This window comes from Dreissena polymorpha, chromosome 3, assembly GCF_020536995.1.
Source record: "Dreissena polymorpha isolate Duluth1 chromosome 3, UMN_Dpol_1.0, whole genome shotgun sequence".
NCBI classification, from domain to species: Eukaryota; Metazoa; Mollusca; class Bivalvia; order Myida; family Dreissenidae; genus Dreissena; species Dreissena polymorpha.
The window spans coordinates 101,596,252-101,614,420 of record NC_068357.1 but is presented as its reverse complement, the minus strand read 5'-3'; the positions used below and the strand labels follow the sequence as shown (position 1 = coordinate 101,614,420).

General features: G+C 35.4%; 1 protein-coding gene across 3 annotated transcripts in view; it reads left to right on the top strand.

Annotated features, from left to right (window-relative positions):
* The window catches only part of LOC127870794 (uncharacterized), an 87,176-nt gene that overhangs the window by 2,074 nt on the left and 66,933 nt on the right, over positions 1-18,169 (top strand). Inside the window, exons 1-4 of one of the 3 annotated variants that reach the window (XM_052413283.1) lie at positions 3,677-3,743; positions 6,114-6,265; positions 9,516-9,685; positions 13,096-13,123. The exons of 1 other annotated variant lie outside the window; for it this stretch is intronic. In XM_052413283.1, coding sequence (XP_052269243.1) covers positions 6,206-6,265; positions 9,516-9,685; positions 13,096-13,123 — 258 coding nt within the window. In that variant the 5' untranslated portion in view covers positions 3,677-3,743; positions 6,114-6,205. Of the gene's footprint in view, positions 1-3,676; positions 3,744-6,113; positions 6,266-9,515; positions 9,686-13,095; positions 13,124-18,169 lie in introns of those variants that run through there. One more of the 3 variants, XM_052413282.1, reaches the window with a different exon arrangement.

The window sequence follows — 18,169 nt, the reverse complement described above, 5'->3', positions numbered from 1 at the left end:
TTTATACATCAACAACATGAACAACAACAACATTTATAAGCTTTTTCGGCGTAGCTGTATACACCAGCTTTTCACCTTACCTGACCTTTGTAGCTGTCCAATAAAATTCAAATAAAATTTCCCGCGGCTAGGTCAGAATGAATACACTTCATTTATCCACTAGACTGATTTGAGCATACCACCAGAACATTAGAAACATGTCCGCGTTTTTGTAACAGTGTTTTACTGCGTGTTCAGCATGAAACAATTTTATCTCTAGTGAAAATGCTTAATAGATAGAACAGTTTTACACTCAATCTCGACATCAATACAGTTTGTGCGTGCACCTTTTATTTTCAGAGGATTGTCAGAGCGAAAACGTTTGTATCTAAAGGCTATGTTCTCATATTTAGTACTAACTTCCATATTCCTGTCAACATGTTAACATGTAAAAGTATAAAGAGCAGTGGAAGCGAGGCCTCACTTTAATGCATTGCATTTCAACCCGCGAAGGTATCAGGGTCAGTTCGCGGCCAGTGTGTGTGAATGTCAGAGTTTATATACAGGTCATCGCTGCGTCTTCACGACTACCTTATGTGCTGACCGGAGTTCGCGGCCAGTAAAATAATCGTTATATAATAAAGACGCTATAGCGTGAACTAGGTGAACTGGAATTTTCTTTTGACCAGAAAGATGTTAAAAGAAGATATTTAGCGATATAATTATGGTATGTCAATAAAAGATTCTTAATGTGTTTTCAACAATACCATGATAAATATTATTTTTAACGAATTTAACAAGAATTATTTCACCATATTGACTAATGCGCGATTATTCTCGATACTGTTAATAATCGAATCAAATAGCAATGCCCGACAAACCACTATAACAGGTTTGTTCGAAGAACGCGCGTATAAATATTAAAAATATGTACGGATACTTCGCGTGTGGCCAGTTGACTCGTATGTTTTAATTAATTTCACTTCCATTCTTCTTTTGGTTTTCTGTTTTGTATCTATATGTTTATGACCAGCAATATGAAATAATGTAAAATAAGCCGCGAAAACTCCGCGTAACATCCCGTACTGCGTGTGGTGCAGCTAAGAACTGCACAGAAAAAGACATTCGCTATCCTTGATCTCATTTATTGAACTCTTTACCTTTCATAAACTCCATCCACAATCAACGCCGTATATCTTTTTAAAGGATATTTCTTGTAAGCATTACAATATCTTTTAGCCATATGCAAAATACATAAGTGTGAGGACATTGATGATAATAATTATGAAAAATAAGTAATGGAAGAAGTTAACAAATATTTAACTGATTCACAACATATTATATGATCCTTTAACATCGATAATGACAGTTTCTAATAAAAAAAATAATGAGTTTGTTCCTTAAATAATTCGCATGATAAAGATATTTCGAAAGATTAATTATTTCTTTTTTATTTTGTGTTTTCATTCACATACGGTTTGTAGGTGTAGCCCGTTGGCATTGTTTGATGCATGAGAACTTTGAGGTTCGCGAAAACGAAGATTATTATAAACCACTTCATCATCTGTGCGCGTTTTTCATTTTAACAGCGTCTTCATTCTTCATATTTATTTAAGGGTTATTGGCATCAATTCAACCTGATATTTAAGATGAATTAATTTAAGATAAAGTACCTATATACCCTTTGTCAGATATTCATGAAAGCAGTGAGGTCATGTTAAATGATTCATTTTCATCAATTCATAGCGACACAAATGACGTCATTTTAGATAAAACACCTGCATCACTTAAATATGACATTACGGCATCACCTAAGAATAACATTGCGGCATCAATTAGATATGACCTAACGGCATCTATTAAATATGACAATACGGCATCTATTAAATTTGACATTACGGCATCACTTGAAAATAACATTGAGACATCAATTAAAAATGACATTACGGCATCTATTTAATATGAAATTACGTCATCGATTAAATATTACATTGCGGAATTAATTAAATATGACATTACGACATCAATTAAATGCAACATTACGGCATCATTTAAATGTGGCATTGCGGCATTTTAAAACGAAACTCCTGTTTCATGCAGTGTGTTATAAGTGATGCCATTTTCAGATAAAACACCTGCAGCAGTTCAATATGACATGATTTGAAGTTGTAACACCTGCATCAAATAAAAGTGTCATTTTAAGACGAAGTATTTACATAATTTTAAAATGCATTTTTTGGGACACAATTTGAATTCAACAAAACAACATACGGACGCCCCAGCATAAAATTATATTCGTGAGAAACCGGTACATTAGTATACGGATCTTGTACGCCTATGCGAACACGCGTACCACATACGGCAATCGCTGCAAACTTTTTGCAGAACTGTTTCTTTTGACGATAAAACAAGAGAACTGAGTTTAATATAAAGATCATTTTGTACATATACATAGGTACTTAACAAGAAAAGCTCATTTTTGTGTTCCTGATTCTAATTGGTTCCGCCACTGAAATGTATTTTACTGATACTTACAATTCTAGTTCATGCCATCTGTCGTTCTGGTGTGGTGTCGTTTTGGTGCCTTTTAAATCCGCACACACCAGCACGAATGAACGACGATTACCATAGTCACCCCCGGAAACCCGATATGCTGTGAGAATTGTATGTGCTAGGAGAAGTTACCGATAGATTTTGATGAATTTCGGTAGGGTATGTAAATCAAGTTCTATAATTGTTTAAAGGCATTTTTGAATTAAAATATATTTCGGTATATGCAAAGAAGGTATTACCATGTTTCTTTAAAAAAAAATCCTGGTTATTAATATTCAGGATTTATTGAAAAATGGCTATTTAAAGTCGACGATGCAGGGATGTATCCCATATTTAGCACTTTATTTACAAATCTTTAAAGGTATGCCAGTGAAAAAGTTTTTGCACCGACAATTATATTAACCAATGTCCCCGAGTAACATATCTGCCAGGGTTTCTTAATAAAAAATCGTATTGGTGGAAAAATTCGACTTTAAATTCAACATGTTGATGTAAAAATGATATGACATGGTGCTGTACAAAGATGTCAAGATATGACATGAGTGCAGTTCATTTATAAACTTAAAAGCTCACTATTACAGCTGATTTATGCCTGCTCTGGTGCATTGTAGATCATTTTCATTGAACTTTGAGGTTTTATAATTTTATCCGTTCTGAAGCTAAGTTAATTTCCAGCTTATTTGTATGGAAGGGTATTTAGGTAAAAATTACATTCTTCTTTGTGACTGTGTCATGATTCTTGATGGTACTTTCAATTTGTATGTAGACACCTTTTTTATGCTTGATGACACTTACATCTTGCCTAATGACCAATGTCTATTTACATTCTGCTTAATAGTATCATTTATGTGTACAGATGCAACATTCTTGTTCGTAAATTGCATCCTGGGTATGTGTATGTTGGTTTGTGCAGAGAGACTTGTGCAATAGGCGCAAAGCATAATGAAATCAAACATTGATGCGTTGAATAAATTAGCGCGATGGCAAGATGTGTGGTTCAACCAAGCACAAAGCAACATACAATCATGCATGATACAATGACGTCAATTGACAGTCGTTCCGAAATGCTACGGACGTCTACGGAGATGTACGGCGTATAACGGAAATGTTATGTTATAGCAGAAGTTGCACCCCTTTGTGTGATATTTGCTACTGAACAAAATAAACCGAGTGTTTGAATCTACGTAATAAGTTTGCCCTAATTTTGAAAGGTAGAGTACTAGTAGAATATCTACTTAAGTAGGGAAACATTTCAGCACTTTCGTTTGGATATGCATTTTATAACTTATTTTGTTCTGTGTATAAGTTTACATTGAGATTTAACCTATATTTATTTGTTTCCATCTACACGTGTCTACATATCAACCTAAAAATTGTTTTCCCTGCCGAAGGCGAAGGGATATTGTTTTGGCGTTGTCCATCCGTCCGCCGTTCGTCCCTCCGTCCGTGTTTGTCGGAAGCTGTTTCTCGGTAATTTGCATGGGCTTGAATGACACTTTATAAAAATAAACATGTATTGTCATACTGCAGACCTTTGATAATTTTTGCTATGGCGGCTCAGCAGCCCGATGGGTTATAAAGTTGAGAGTTTAATTATTGCAACTAGGCTACTTTATAAAAATATGAGGTCGATAATGCACATCGGTAAATTATGTCTACTGTAATTATTTGGACTAGGGATGGGCCACACTCCCAACACATCAGCCCCGTTATGTCCTGAATAAAACACATGTACATTTTCTTGAGTACCAACTGAAACTTACAAATATCAAAAACATTTACGACAGTCAATTTCTTGTGTAGGCCTACTGATCTTCATGTCAATAAGTAAACGTATATAGTTTAGTGGAGATTATAAAACAAAGGGAACTAATTCAGCTTATTCAGTATAGAAGTTCGGATGTTTTCGCTTTTTTTCCGAAAAGTAATTTATTCAACATACGGTAAATAAACGTGTGCCATCTGCTGTCATAATTTGGTAACTTGCATTCTGCTTAGTTGCATCCTGTTTACTGCCTGTTGCTAACTGCCGTTGTTAATGACGCTTAGTGGCAAAACCGATTATGACTGGTTTCAGGAATAATGAACTCACAAATATTGGATAGTCACCAAGCATGTTGCAACAATCATCAAGTTTAACCGAAAAAACAGCAAGCATCTTGGAATTGTCATGAAGCATATTAGAATAAACATCAGGCATTATATAAATATTCTGAAATCTGGCTGAATATATTCCTTCAAGGCTTGGGGCTTCATCAGATGAAAAATGCGTGTTATCTATGCAAATACACATAAGAAGGAGGCGCGGATTGGGTTTTGAAAATAAATGTTTACATTTTGCATATATCATTACTAAAAAGAACGAAAAGAAACAAACATTTACACGCGTGCATTGTCGGAGATGTTTGCAAAGCTGTCAACTTGAAGTCATGTATAATAGCTCTAAATTTAGTTCACATTTATTCAAGTCTACCCATAATTGGAATTATAGGCAGAAAATATTATTATAAATGTTAAGATTGCCTACCGGACGTATATTTTTACCTGTATGAATCAATTGCTTGACATTTACAATGGTTTTCAAACAATAAAAAAAGAAACAAATAAGCTGGAAATTAACTTAGCTTCAGAACGGAAATAATTATAAAACCTCAAAGTTCAATGAAAATAATCTACAATGCACCAGAGTGGGCATAAATCAGCTGTAATAGTGAGCTTTTAAGTTTATAAATGAACTGCACTCATGTCATATCTCGACATCTTTGTACAGCACCATGTCATATCATTTTTTCATCAACATGTTGAATGTATACTATAAAGTCGAATTTTTCCACCAATACGAATTTTTTTAAGAAAACATGGCGGATATGTTACACGGGGACATTGTTTAATATAATTGTCGGTGCAAAAACTTTTTCACTTGCATACCTTTAAAGAAATTTGTAAATAAAGTGCTAAATATGGGACACATCCCTGCATCGTCGACTTTAAATAGCCATAATGCATATTTCAATAAATCCTGAATATTAATAACCAGGATTTTTCTAGCATACATGGCCTCCTTTGCATATATCAAAATATATTTTAATTCAAAAATGCATTTAAACAATTATAGAACTGGATTGACTTACCCTACCGAAATTCATCGAAATCTATCGGCAAGTTCTCCTAGCACATCCAACTTCTCACAGCATATCGGGTTTTCCGGGGTGATAGTTATTACGTCGGTGCGTATGTATGTCGTGAAGAAGTTCTTCAAACCAGCCAAAAACACCCGAACGGTCTGAGACATAAATCTATGGTGGCTGATTTCTGACATTTCGGGCGCCAACACGACAATACACCAAAACGAAAGAACGACACGTGTAACAGTTTCGGCGGGTATATGTGTCCTTCTATCGTGATGCCATTTTGTTGCCTTTCAAACATAGGCTTTTTGTTGGCGTAACACACCAGAAAGATGCGGCATATATCAGCAAACAGTAGAAATAAGAAAATAAAGGTATCCATATTGTTTCGATTACTCATATCATTTAAAAAATCAGCTGAATACTGGTACCCGTTCTATATAATAATTTCAGCCGTGAGTCGACCCACAAAGGCTGGGTACCTGCTGTACAGTGATGGAAGCCGCAAGTGGAAGAAGGTTTTCGTGGTGCTGTTCCAGGACTCCATGATTGCCTGGTTCGAGTCTTCCAGGAGGAAAATCCCGCTATGTTACGTCGTATTGAGGGTAACTGGTGCATTATGTTATTTCATTATGTCATGAATATTTTTTGGTGAAGACTCCACTTATCAATTATAGGCCGATCATTCCACTGTGAGTCCTCGACACATATCATTGTTCTTATTTGAATATGATAAATACGAATCTTGATGTTGACAAATATATTTGTATGACTTTTCATTGACAACACAAAAAGAAGTTCAGAATCTGAGCACAACATATAGTAAAATGCTGTGGTGCGGGGTCAACGTGGTTTCATCAAATCGTTACTTGTTGATAAATCGAAAATACTTCTTAATTGAAGTACCAGCTAGCCTGCGACTCGAACCAACTGTCTCTCTCGTAAACAACGAACGCCCTCACTGTCCAGATTGAATGTCCTTCAGATCAGTTGCCCTCTTTACCAAGTGTGTTGTAGATATGTACCGAACTCACCGAGCATAGTACAAGAGCTAGATCGAAAGCAAGTTACTGGTGGGGCGAAGGTAAGGAAATTGGTAGCTTGTGGTCAAAATGGCGGCCAGCAGCTGATTTGTTTTTCTATGTTTTCGTTCGACCTTTGAGAATTGTGTTCATGTGCCATATTTATCGACATAATCCTTGCGCGCAGAATGATCTACTGATATCCATTTAACCCAGGTATAAATCATGTAGATGCATTATCGATATTAACAAGTTAATTAAGTTATTAAAGATTTTATAAGCAAGTTCCAGGTTGTTTACGATTGGCACGGTTGATTGTATTTACATTTTAGGTTATACGTAAGGGTTTCTCAGAAGTTTTAAGGCAAAGGTGGACCTTATTTATGACCTAAAACTATACATACCATGAACCCTGTCAATCGTAAACAATCAGACACTTGCGTATAAAGTCTTCTATAACTTTTTTATATTGACACTGCATCTACAGGGTTTATACCGAGGTTAAATTGATATTAGTAGATCATCCAGCGCGTAAACATAATGTAAAATATGTACGGTAAACGTACAAATCTTTCAAAAGTTTCAAACGAAAACATCGAAAAAGCAGATGTTGACCGCCATTTTGAACACACGTTACTATTTTTCTCACTTAATAGTGCGTGATCAATGATTTAAATGCCCTTAGTTAGTTCTGGAACGAGTAAGCTATCTAGACCACGGATCCGCTTCGTTAATCACTTAAGTCGCTCTTTTTATGAATCATGTTCACACTGGCCGATACATTACGACGAAATGTGTTATATATGATGTCAACTGTATGTTCATACACCGAATGTCCTTCTTAGTTTGATCATACAATTTCCATTTGATTATTTGACTTATGCACCGGGCGGGCAGATTGTTGAATCGCTCAGCGAATACAAATCAAGTTTTAAACATTTAAGCTTTATAATGTATCATGAAATAATTAATTTTATTAACCAAGTGCAGACATGTACATGTGAGAAATTTAAGCGATCAATGTAAACATGTTTTAATGTCCACTTATTTTGCAATTTCTGACAAATATTCTAACAAGCAGTTAAGATCAAGTTGCATTTAGAATGATTCATGTTCACACGATATTTTAATTGAGTAAGCGTTTAAAGCAGAATCCACATGCATTAAACTGTGAACATAGTGCTGAAATGCCCAAACTGTTTTGTGCATTAAGCGTTCGTAAACGTGTTACGCCGGGTAATCAAGTATAACTATTACGACTTGTGAACATTTAATGATCTGAAACGCGGATTATCAACCTTCTGCCTTTGCGAACAAACTTGAGGTAAACAAAATAAGGTTTCTGCACGTACGTTTATGTCATTAGCACAGTGTATCGGTAAATGCCTTAAATACACTAGAGTTTAACCGGCCACTGAACTGTAGAGCTCAGTGATAATGACAGAGAACACAAATAGAAAAAAAATTGCTCCCTACAAGCTTAGTCACAACTGAACGCAATAGAGGACATACTTGAGGTAAACAAAGTTAAGTTATGCACGTACATTTGTGTCGCAATTGCAGATATCAGTGTGTTTATTCGTGTTTCTGTTGATAATAAACTTCATGGACTCATTCACAAATGGGGCATTATTTAAGTAAATGCCTTAAAATGTTATTTTGAAACAAACAAAGGAACTGTAGAGCTCAACAATAATTGCAGAAATATAATCGAATTACGGAAAAACTCTTTACATTTGTGTTCCCAATTCTGAAACCAGTGTCTTTTGGATTGAAAGACTCGAGCCAAAACCACATTTCCATCAGGAATTCCTAACACTGTCAGTCATTTAATACTTAATATAAGTTTGTCACAAAATGTACCGACAATAAAATGACATTATCGTTCCAAATCATTAAATAGTTTTGCGTTTGAACAGACTACTAACTACCAGTTTCAACTGATGATTTCTCGTAATTGAAGCTTTATTTTCAGTATGAGTCTGCGTCATAAGTGTCATTCCGCTCCTGATTTTTAGAGGGTGTGTTTTTAATCTTTAAACAAATAGTGGAACAAAAAGTCATTTCGAAAACTTATGAATGCATTTAATTATTTTTTTTATCAGTTTGTTATCGGTTTGTCCATTTTCCCGATTGATAGAGCATTTGTTCAAAGAACATATACATAGAGGAACATCGATACACATGGAGTTAAAAAAGCCATTAAGAAAACACGGTCACGATGGGAAAAGAACACATGTAAATTTTAAAACACGACTAATTGAATTGCTGCTTTCTGCACGCAGACCGCTGAAGATTGTTTACTGTACATAAAACGAATACTTCCATGAATTTATAGACGAAAAACTCCATTCTTAATCTCCCCACAAAAAAAACGCTCAAAAAGTCTCTGTAAAAGCAAAAGTTGAAGAAAATTTGAAGGAACATTTTTAAATGTACGCACTATCGAATGTTTTTTGTAAAGAAATATATTTTAGTCATTCGATTTATTTGCTATAAAAACGACGATGACAATATTCCCGTAATTTAATTCATGTACGACAATGTACCCTTGATTGAATTCATTTACGACTATGCACTCTTGATTAATTCATGAACAAAAACATGCTCGTTGTTAAATTCATATTCGAGAATGTACTCTTGGTTGAACTGATGTAGGAAAATATACTCGTGGTTGAATTCATGCACCTGTAAAATGTACTCGTGGTTGAATGATAAAAAAGACAAAAACGAGCGTGGTGCAAATGAGCCGTGAAAAAAACACTATCAGATGAATATAATTATAGTTGTTCAATAATTCGTAAGTTAAATTTGTTAAATTTCTCAATACCAGGACGTCTGGAACATGCTGTTAGTGGGTCCCGCGTGCAAGCGGATCCCTAACTGTCCCCGAAAGATCCCTAAGAAGTTGAGCTACAGCTACATGATAGCGTTCACGCAGTGGGTCCAGCCGGGGAAGGCGCCTGTCTGCTTCTTCTTGTGTCCAAACGGGAACACAATGGGGTAGGTAACATAGCAGTATTAAATCAAAGCGCTGAAGGCACTGGAGATGTCCGCTATTGCATTATTTAAGACGCAACGCATTTTTCAAAATTAATCGCACCTTTGGAATGAACACATGCCATTCAAATTTATAAAGAGTGTGTCTTAACGCATGGGTCGAGATGTGTGTGCATTTTTTATCATCCTATTAACATAATAGAGATAACTTAGACAAAATAACAAAATAATGTCCCTTTTTGACGTTCTGAAAGCAAAGAAAGTATGATGAAATGTTAATGAGAACTGGATTCAAAGACAAATTGCAATCACCATCATATTAAATGAATATTGTTGGAATATCAAATACCTATCTCACATAAAATATAATTTCATGATGGAAATTCCCAGTACAAAACTTTTGAGTTTTGACACCATATACATTTTCAAAATATACAATAAGATAATTGACGAAATAAAAAAATAAATAAATCTGCGAGCATTAGTTGTTACCCTAGCAGTTCACACGTAGTCAACAACTCTGACCTAAACATGGGTATAGAGCACTAATGCGCTTTTTCGGCGTAGCTGTGTTACCCAGCTTTTCGCGTTAAATGACTTTTACATAACGCCAGCAAACACGCATGAATATATCCGAATATTTCATTTGAGATAAAACCTCTGAACGTTGGCTACATCAGCGCAACGGATGTAGCACTGTTCAGTGTAAGGAATTCCGGACTACTCTCTGTATGTTCAAATGACACAAATTGTGGCCCAGTTACAATTACGCGTTAAAATGCATCTCGCAGAATTTCAGGATCAGTACTGGTCCACTAAATCGTCCGGGGAAAATATAACATTACCGAAATAGTATAGTTTCACGATAAAAGGAAACTCATTTAATCATCCAACCACAAATGTTTGCCGTACTCGGTCAGCACGTCTGGAAAGCGTTCCAGAACGCCTGGATAGGCTGCCCTTATTTAAAAGTTTGCTATTTAAATCAATTTTGTATCACAAAACATTGTGCTAAAATGTGCCATTTACAATTCGCAATGAGATTTGTAATGACCCTCGTCATGCGAAAGTGGGTCTTATACCATATGCGCCCATCATATATATAGCCCAATAAGCCTGCGTATCTCTCCGTCTGGTCAGGAGATACATAATGAGACCATTACATTATTGAGTTATTTTATAGCGAGCAGCATTGCCTCTGACCTAACTGCGCAAATCCACATGTTGGGTTTAAAAAACACTGGCCGAAACGCATAAGACCCATTTTCGCATGACGCGGCTATGAAAGTGTGATTTAAATGTGTCGAAAGAAAACTGCGTTTAAATCAAATATTAACAAACGATATATTTCGCAAGTGAAGAAATATACTCATAATAAGGCATGTGAGGATACATATTATGTACACTCCCGTAGTATATTTTTATCTACTTACATTAATGTTTGGTTTGTCAATGATAACACACATTTCATGCGGTGAATATGCAACTTTCAAGTGAAAAAGAACACAACAGTTAAACTTGTGCTTTCATTTTATTTATTTATTTAGAAAAGTAAATTGCAAACTTTATTTCAAAGTCAGCGTTTACGCCTACTACATTTTTAAAAGATATTTCATGTTATATTTAGTTGTTTTCGGTTTTAGCGATTATAAAGCATTTTTGAGGTTGTCTATAGTATACCTGTAGTAATTGATGAACAAATGTCCAACGTTTTATAAATTGAGAATTGTGAATATAAACAAGCTTTACCTTCTACTTTTGCCTTGTTAGCACACGTAAATACAAAAGATCGCCGCTATCTGTTGAGAACAAAAGAACGTTTCCCATAAATCCTCGCTGTAGAAGCATGAACGAGGTTACGAAACAGATCATTCGTGTTATATTTAATTGTTTGTTATATTCGGTTTAAGCGATTATGAAGCATTTTGTTGTTGACTATCGTATCCCTGAAGTTATTGTTCAACGTTTTTTAAATTGAGAATATAAACAAAAGAAACCTTATACTATTGCGTTGTTTTCCCGAATATATTAATAGCCTCAGATTATGAATGACCTGTACTATGCCATTAAGACGCAGCAGAAAGTGGACTATTTAAATAATTCATAAAAAATCTCCTCCGCAACACGTATAATACAATCATCAATGTTTATTGATTCTTTTCTATATAAGCTCCGTTCGCAACTATTCCATTTAACACGATATTCACATAATGTTTCGATTTGTGAATGAATATAGTTGGAGAACTCAAACCTTTTGCATACATTATACAAGTCTCTCTCGCGCGGATACGGCATGTTTGGCGGGTAGTAGGCTTTCCGTAGTTAGCAGCGAACCGACTTGACATTTTCAGCAACAACTTTAACTGTTCGCTACGCTACGCGAACAACTTAAAGATAAATATTTTATTTGAAGTTCATAAAACGAGACGAATCTGATAAGAAACGATTTAATACATACGTTTAATAATATATAGTTTTCGTATGCAATGCCTTCGAAGCCGTCAATATTCCTTTTTAAAAATAATGTTGTCTTTACTTAAAACTATTTTTGCCAACCTGCATCTATCATGTTGAATGCTATGGCATCTTAAAGTGGCCTTTTCACAGATTTTGGCATATTTTGAAGTTTGTCATTAAATGCTTTATATTGATAAATGTAAACATTGGATCTTAAAAGCTCCAGTAGAAAATCAAGAATAAAATTTAAAAAAGGGAAAAATGTAGCCGGTACCAGGCCTCGAACCAGTGACCCCCGGAGTCCTCCAGTTAGTCTGAAGTAAAAACGCATTTTCCCTCTCGGCTATTCCGCCGAGATTACACAGTATAAGTATTTTATACCTTATATAAGCAATCTTCGTAGTTTCGTAAATTTAAACGACAACAACAGAACTCTCCAAATTATTCAATCGTTTCGCGTTGCAACGCTTTATAATTTTTAGGTTTTCAAATCGTCAAAAGATACATATAATGCCTATATTGGACTATGGTAAATGTTCAGTAATACTGTTACCTCACAAATATCATAACTAAAACGAAAATTTGCGAATCTGAAACAACTTTTTTCAATTTTGTCAATTTACCAATCCGTGAAAAGATCCCTTTAATACATACCTATTAAACTGTAAATTGTTTGTTAATAAACACCATGTTGTTATATACATGTTATATGGTATTAAATTTATATAGTTTTATACCTGACAATTTATTTCGTTCCCACTAGTAAATATGTCGTTCCTACATTTAAGCTGTATCGATACCACGACTTTATGACTTACAAAGTCGTAGTAATATAATAAATAAATCGTGCACATATGTCGCATCCAAACCACCGGTTTTTTCCAACATAATATCTATATAATTCTGAATTTAAACCTTCTTGTTTTTAGTTACAAACACTACTGTTTACTTTACAGATCTTGGATGACTTCAATATCTGAAGTGGTAAGTAAACGGCATAGTAATAAATCAAGTTCATGTCAGCGACCGTTTTACAGAAAAATATGACTGTATTTAATTTTGTATCGCGCACTACCTACTATACAATTTCATTTTCCAAACTAAAAACGTTGAATGCAAAGTGACCTTGATTGAAACGATGGCAGACAAAAATTGCTTTTACTTTTAAATCGAAATAAAATACAAAATAATTAAGAGAAAACTATGCCGGTTGTTAAAACATCAATTAAAAAAAAATCAAAAAGCAATTTTTTAAGCGGTACACATTTTACACAGCATATATTCCCTAATAATTTTGCGTACTCACGTTCTATGCCCATCTCCCGAACAGTTGAGTTCTTACCTCAAAGCGCCGTACAAGCCAAAGTATCCTACCGAGCTTTCCCTGCGTAAGCGCTCTAGGGGTGATGACTTCAGCAAAGGTGATGTATATAAATTGTATATTAATTGTTTGACGCGATAGCCGAAACAGATCAAAATAACATTCTCGAACACTGCCTAGTAACAATTTTATGATATGCATTATAACAAGACAAATTATCGCTATAGTCATCGATTTAAATTTAACCACCGTTCCAAATGTTAAACACTCAAGTAAAACATCAAAGGTTTTGTTGAAACTTAATTTTTAGCAAAGACCAAAAACATTGATAGCTGCTTTTTTAAACTTACAACATATGTGTACCACTACGTCAAGCATGGTGCAGCATTTATTCCAGTCTGTATGTTTATTTTAGTCTGTAAGCCTCTTTACTTGTGATTCCCTTTTTACTAATAAATTAGTATTTAAACGTAAAACATCTACTGGTTTATGGTCGACTCACCAAGCTGTGCACGGATAAAAATCACCAAGTTTATTTTCTTTTAGTTATGTTTGCTTCCATAAGTTTAACATCTTTACGCGGTATACACGATAAATTTTAAATAGTTATTCTCCTATTCCAATTTGAAACAGTTGATGTAAACGGGGTAAATTCCCTTAACATTCTACGCATATTTCCGACGAAAAGAAAATGAACAGCGCACCACTATTGTAAAATTCACCACTTTTAAGTCAGTGATAAAAAACACTCAATTTAAAACATAACGTTATTTGAGTATATTCTACATGTACATGATCGAAGAAATCTACAATGCAGTCTCAAAGGTTTCATTCGAGCTACATATTCCAACACTTATTTTCACACTATATTATAAGAAAATCTCGTAAACACACAAATACATCAAATTTAATCCAACTGCGTTTCAAAGTGCCTAGACACTCGCGTCATTGAACTAAATGAATGATGCGATTTGTATTGCATTCAGTTTAAAAATCAATAGCAATGACGTATAAAATGTATTACTTACGGCTAATATTCTTAAACGATACATTGATTAAAAATTTATGCATGTAATTCATGTACAATGTATATATGGAATAACAAAACAAATGAATGAGAATTTTGATATATTTTAATTTTATCGAGTTAAATCGGCAACAATTCTTAACTGGATTCAGACATCATGTGACAAACGAGATGGCGATGTTCATGCAGAGACAGGCATTTTCCGCTGTGTTTTGCCCTTTATTGCTTGTATTAGTTTTAATTTTCACTTTTCAGCCATATCATCAGGAAGTGATTAGCTTTTATTTCGTATTTAAATTTGCTCTATATGGAAACGAAATTTCTTAGCGGGATTACAAAATTATAGCTCCTTTTTAAGAAGCGAGTCTGATTGAGATATAAAGAGAATATTTATACAAATTAAACGCTTATCACTTTCTTACTGATATGGCTTGAAAGTTAGCGGCATTTAAAAATTTAACAAAAGTAATACAGTGTATAACCGGCGATAAAACAACTGTTTCGGCACGGACGTCGCGTGATTACCCCCCTCTGAATTAACCTTTAATAAAAAGTGAAAGACCAAAAAGTAGTCCGCTATGTACATGAAATAGTCGTGGAAAGGCTGGTGTGCATAAGAACCACACGTTTACATGACACCAAGAGTTTCCTTCTATATTATCATTGAGCTGTAGGATAAATGCTTCTTTGTGTTATTGTTTCAAATTTCTCTTTTGCTTATACCACTATCTTTGTTATGTTTTTAGGGTTACTGGTCGGTTCGGCTCTAGGATATGGGTACGGTCAACCGTGGTTGTGGGGTTGGGGCTGGGGCTGGGGTTACCACCCGTGTTTCGGATGGGGGTACGCAGACTACGACTTTAACGTCGACGTTGACGTTCAAACTGATGGCGTGGATAATGACAATGACGCCGGCGACAACTTTGACAGTGCCTCCGTTGCTGATTTCGGAGGCGATAATTTCCAAGATTATGATCCCGTTTCTGCAGGCGACATCAACTTTGACGTTGTTGGTGGGGGTTACGGTGGTGGTGATTACGGCGGCGATTCCGGTGGAGACTACGGTGGTGGTGATTCCGGTGGTGGTGGAGGAGGTGACAGTGGTGGTGGAGGCGGTGATAGCGGTGGCGGTGGAGGTGATGGGGGAGGAGGTGGCTGTGGGGGCGGTGGCGGTTGTGGTGGTTGTGGTGGTTGTGGTGGCGGAGGATAAAAAAGTACTTAGTAATCAGTTTATGTATCTAAAAGATACGCTATTTGTGTATGGCGTATGATTATCATAGTTCGATTTTGATGCTTGTGTATGCTTATAATAATGCGATGTTGGTGTTTTGTGTATGCATATCATAATTTACTCGGTCTCTCGATATTGTGGTGACAACAAAAGTTCAGCTCAGTAAATCTCGGATATTAACAGGTACCAAATAATCATGTATGTTGCCATTTTAAGATTAGTACACACACGAAATATGTATGTCAGATTGTACGCTAGCTTACAAAAGCACTGAATGTAAATTGACATGGTATCAGGGAAATATCAATAGCTTCAATACGTTTCGCATAAAAGTGTTCCTTAGACATTTGCTGTGTGGGTTACCGACGCATGCACTGTATTTTAAAGTCCTTATCACGATATTTCAACAGAGACGACGTTGGTGCTTCATATGTTTAATGACATAATGCAATTTTTATATGATAACCAGAATAAACGATAAGGAAACAACCGTCATCGTGCCATTTAAAATACATGTGTATGTCGATATAATTATATACTGTGATATATATGTTTTATATGTATGCATTTTGGCAAAGTTGGGCTCTATTTACGTGGTTTATGCTCTTGTTAATACGTACGCTTTATATTTAACATGTATTGCGCATAGTTGTTTTTACATAAACCGTCTGATGTATTTAATAAAAAACTAAAAGATTGCTCTGTGCAATAATGTCGTCTGTATTTCGTTTATGTTGCGTGTATCGCGTGTATCCTCGAATTCCATCATTGATTTCGAATGACACATAAATGGATAAATTCATTGAAAGTTACATTAATCGAAAAAGCTGAATATGCCTAAATGTGAGGGCCTCCTAAAGTTTTAACATGAATTATCTTACCCTATGTGATCATAATTTCACCATACATTGAAATACGTTTGAAAGATGAAATATAAAAATGAAAAAATACAATGTATATAAAAATCATATTTGAATCGACCACCATCACCGGGTGTATTGTGGTAAAAATATGATAAAGCTATGATCGAAACCAGTGATATTTCTTGAAACACTACATTAATGGTGTCCACTACTTTCTTAGTCGGTCTCACGCGTCGACTATGACATACACTCGAGTTACGATGGCCGTGGGGAGCGATTTCAACGGGCAAGAATAGTATATTCTTAAGTTCCCCTGTTTAATGTTTTCTTGTACAAGTCTTATGTTAAAGATAGGTGATGCAATTTGATTATATCAAATACCGATGGTTTGAGGAGACATGATATACACCTAATGGATTTGCCCAATGCTTAACATGTACCGGAACGCTCCATGCCTCAGTATCAAACTCACAAGAACCATGTCTCAAGGCCGACAGTCTGGTGGTAACACACTGATGCCAGAACTAATGGGTCGCAGCTTCGATACCTGACCGTGGTAACACACTGGTGCTAGCTAGACAGAAGTGGTCGCAGGTTCGATGCCCGGTTCATGTCTAACTACTTACTCATATACTACTCGAGACTTATAATCGAGGTGAAGTGTGCTAGGTATCTGAAACTTGACGTCTCCTATATCTCGCACTATCCTCGCAAATCGAACTAACAATTCTTCTGGGACAGAGTGCCATATGGGAAATTTTCGTTACACTAAATAAATACACGCCTACACCTATTTTACAACTATAACGAAACGAAACAGTCGTGATGTTTCGTTGTTTACGGTATTGAAACCAAAAAACAACGAGGTGAGCACACACATTATAGAGACGGAGGGGCGTATTATATAAGGACGCACACGGCAGTATAGTTTCATGCACATTCGTTTATACTGTAACACCGTTTGCGCAACATGTATACGCTTTTTCTGATGGCCGTTTAAAAACGGGATGTATGTCAAATAGTGGAATACTATCAAGAAATAAAGTATGATGAAGCTATACAAAATGACAACAGGTTAGGATATCAACTTCCATGAAGTGTTGTTTGAGATCATTTACTGCATAGAACACCTGCTGAATCAAACTCATTTATCCGCAACGTATGGACCGTGTGTGGGTTGGGTTGCATCTTGACCGCAATTGTAAATATATACATATATGCGAATATTATTGATTTTTGTTCGCATATTTTTTTCTCTCGGACCGATTTGATAAGAAAAAACAACATTTTGTTTAATTTAAGTTAGCAATTTATTAAAAGAAACATTAAATGTTTATTTCTGTGTTTGTGTAACACGTTCAACTTCTTAAGACGCGACATGCAACCACGTGTACATGTAGCATACGGGAACTTGATAAAGCTCGTAAACACCATTAAGTGCATTTGCAGATGTGATTAATGTGTGTTGGAACTTAGCGTTTATTGTTTTTCTTCGTGTTTTATTTTGAATTGTAATTGTGACCAAGATGTGCATGTTGAAATCTATTTGCTTGAAGGTATTTAAAGGTAAAATTGAGAAATTATCACC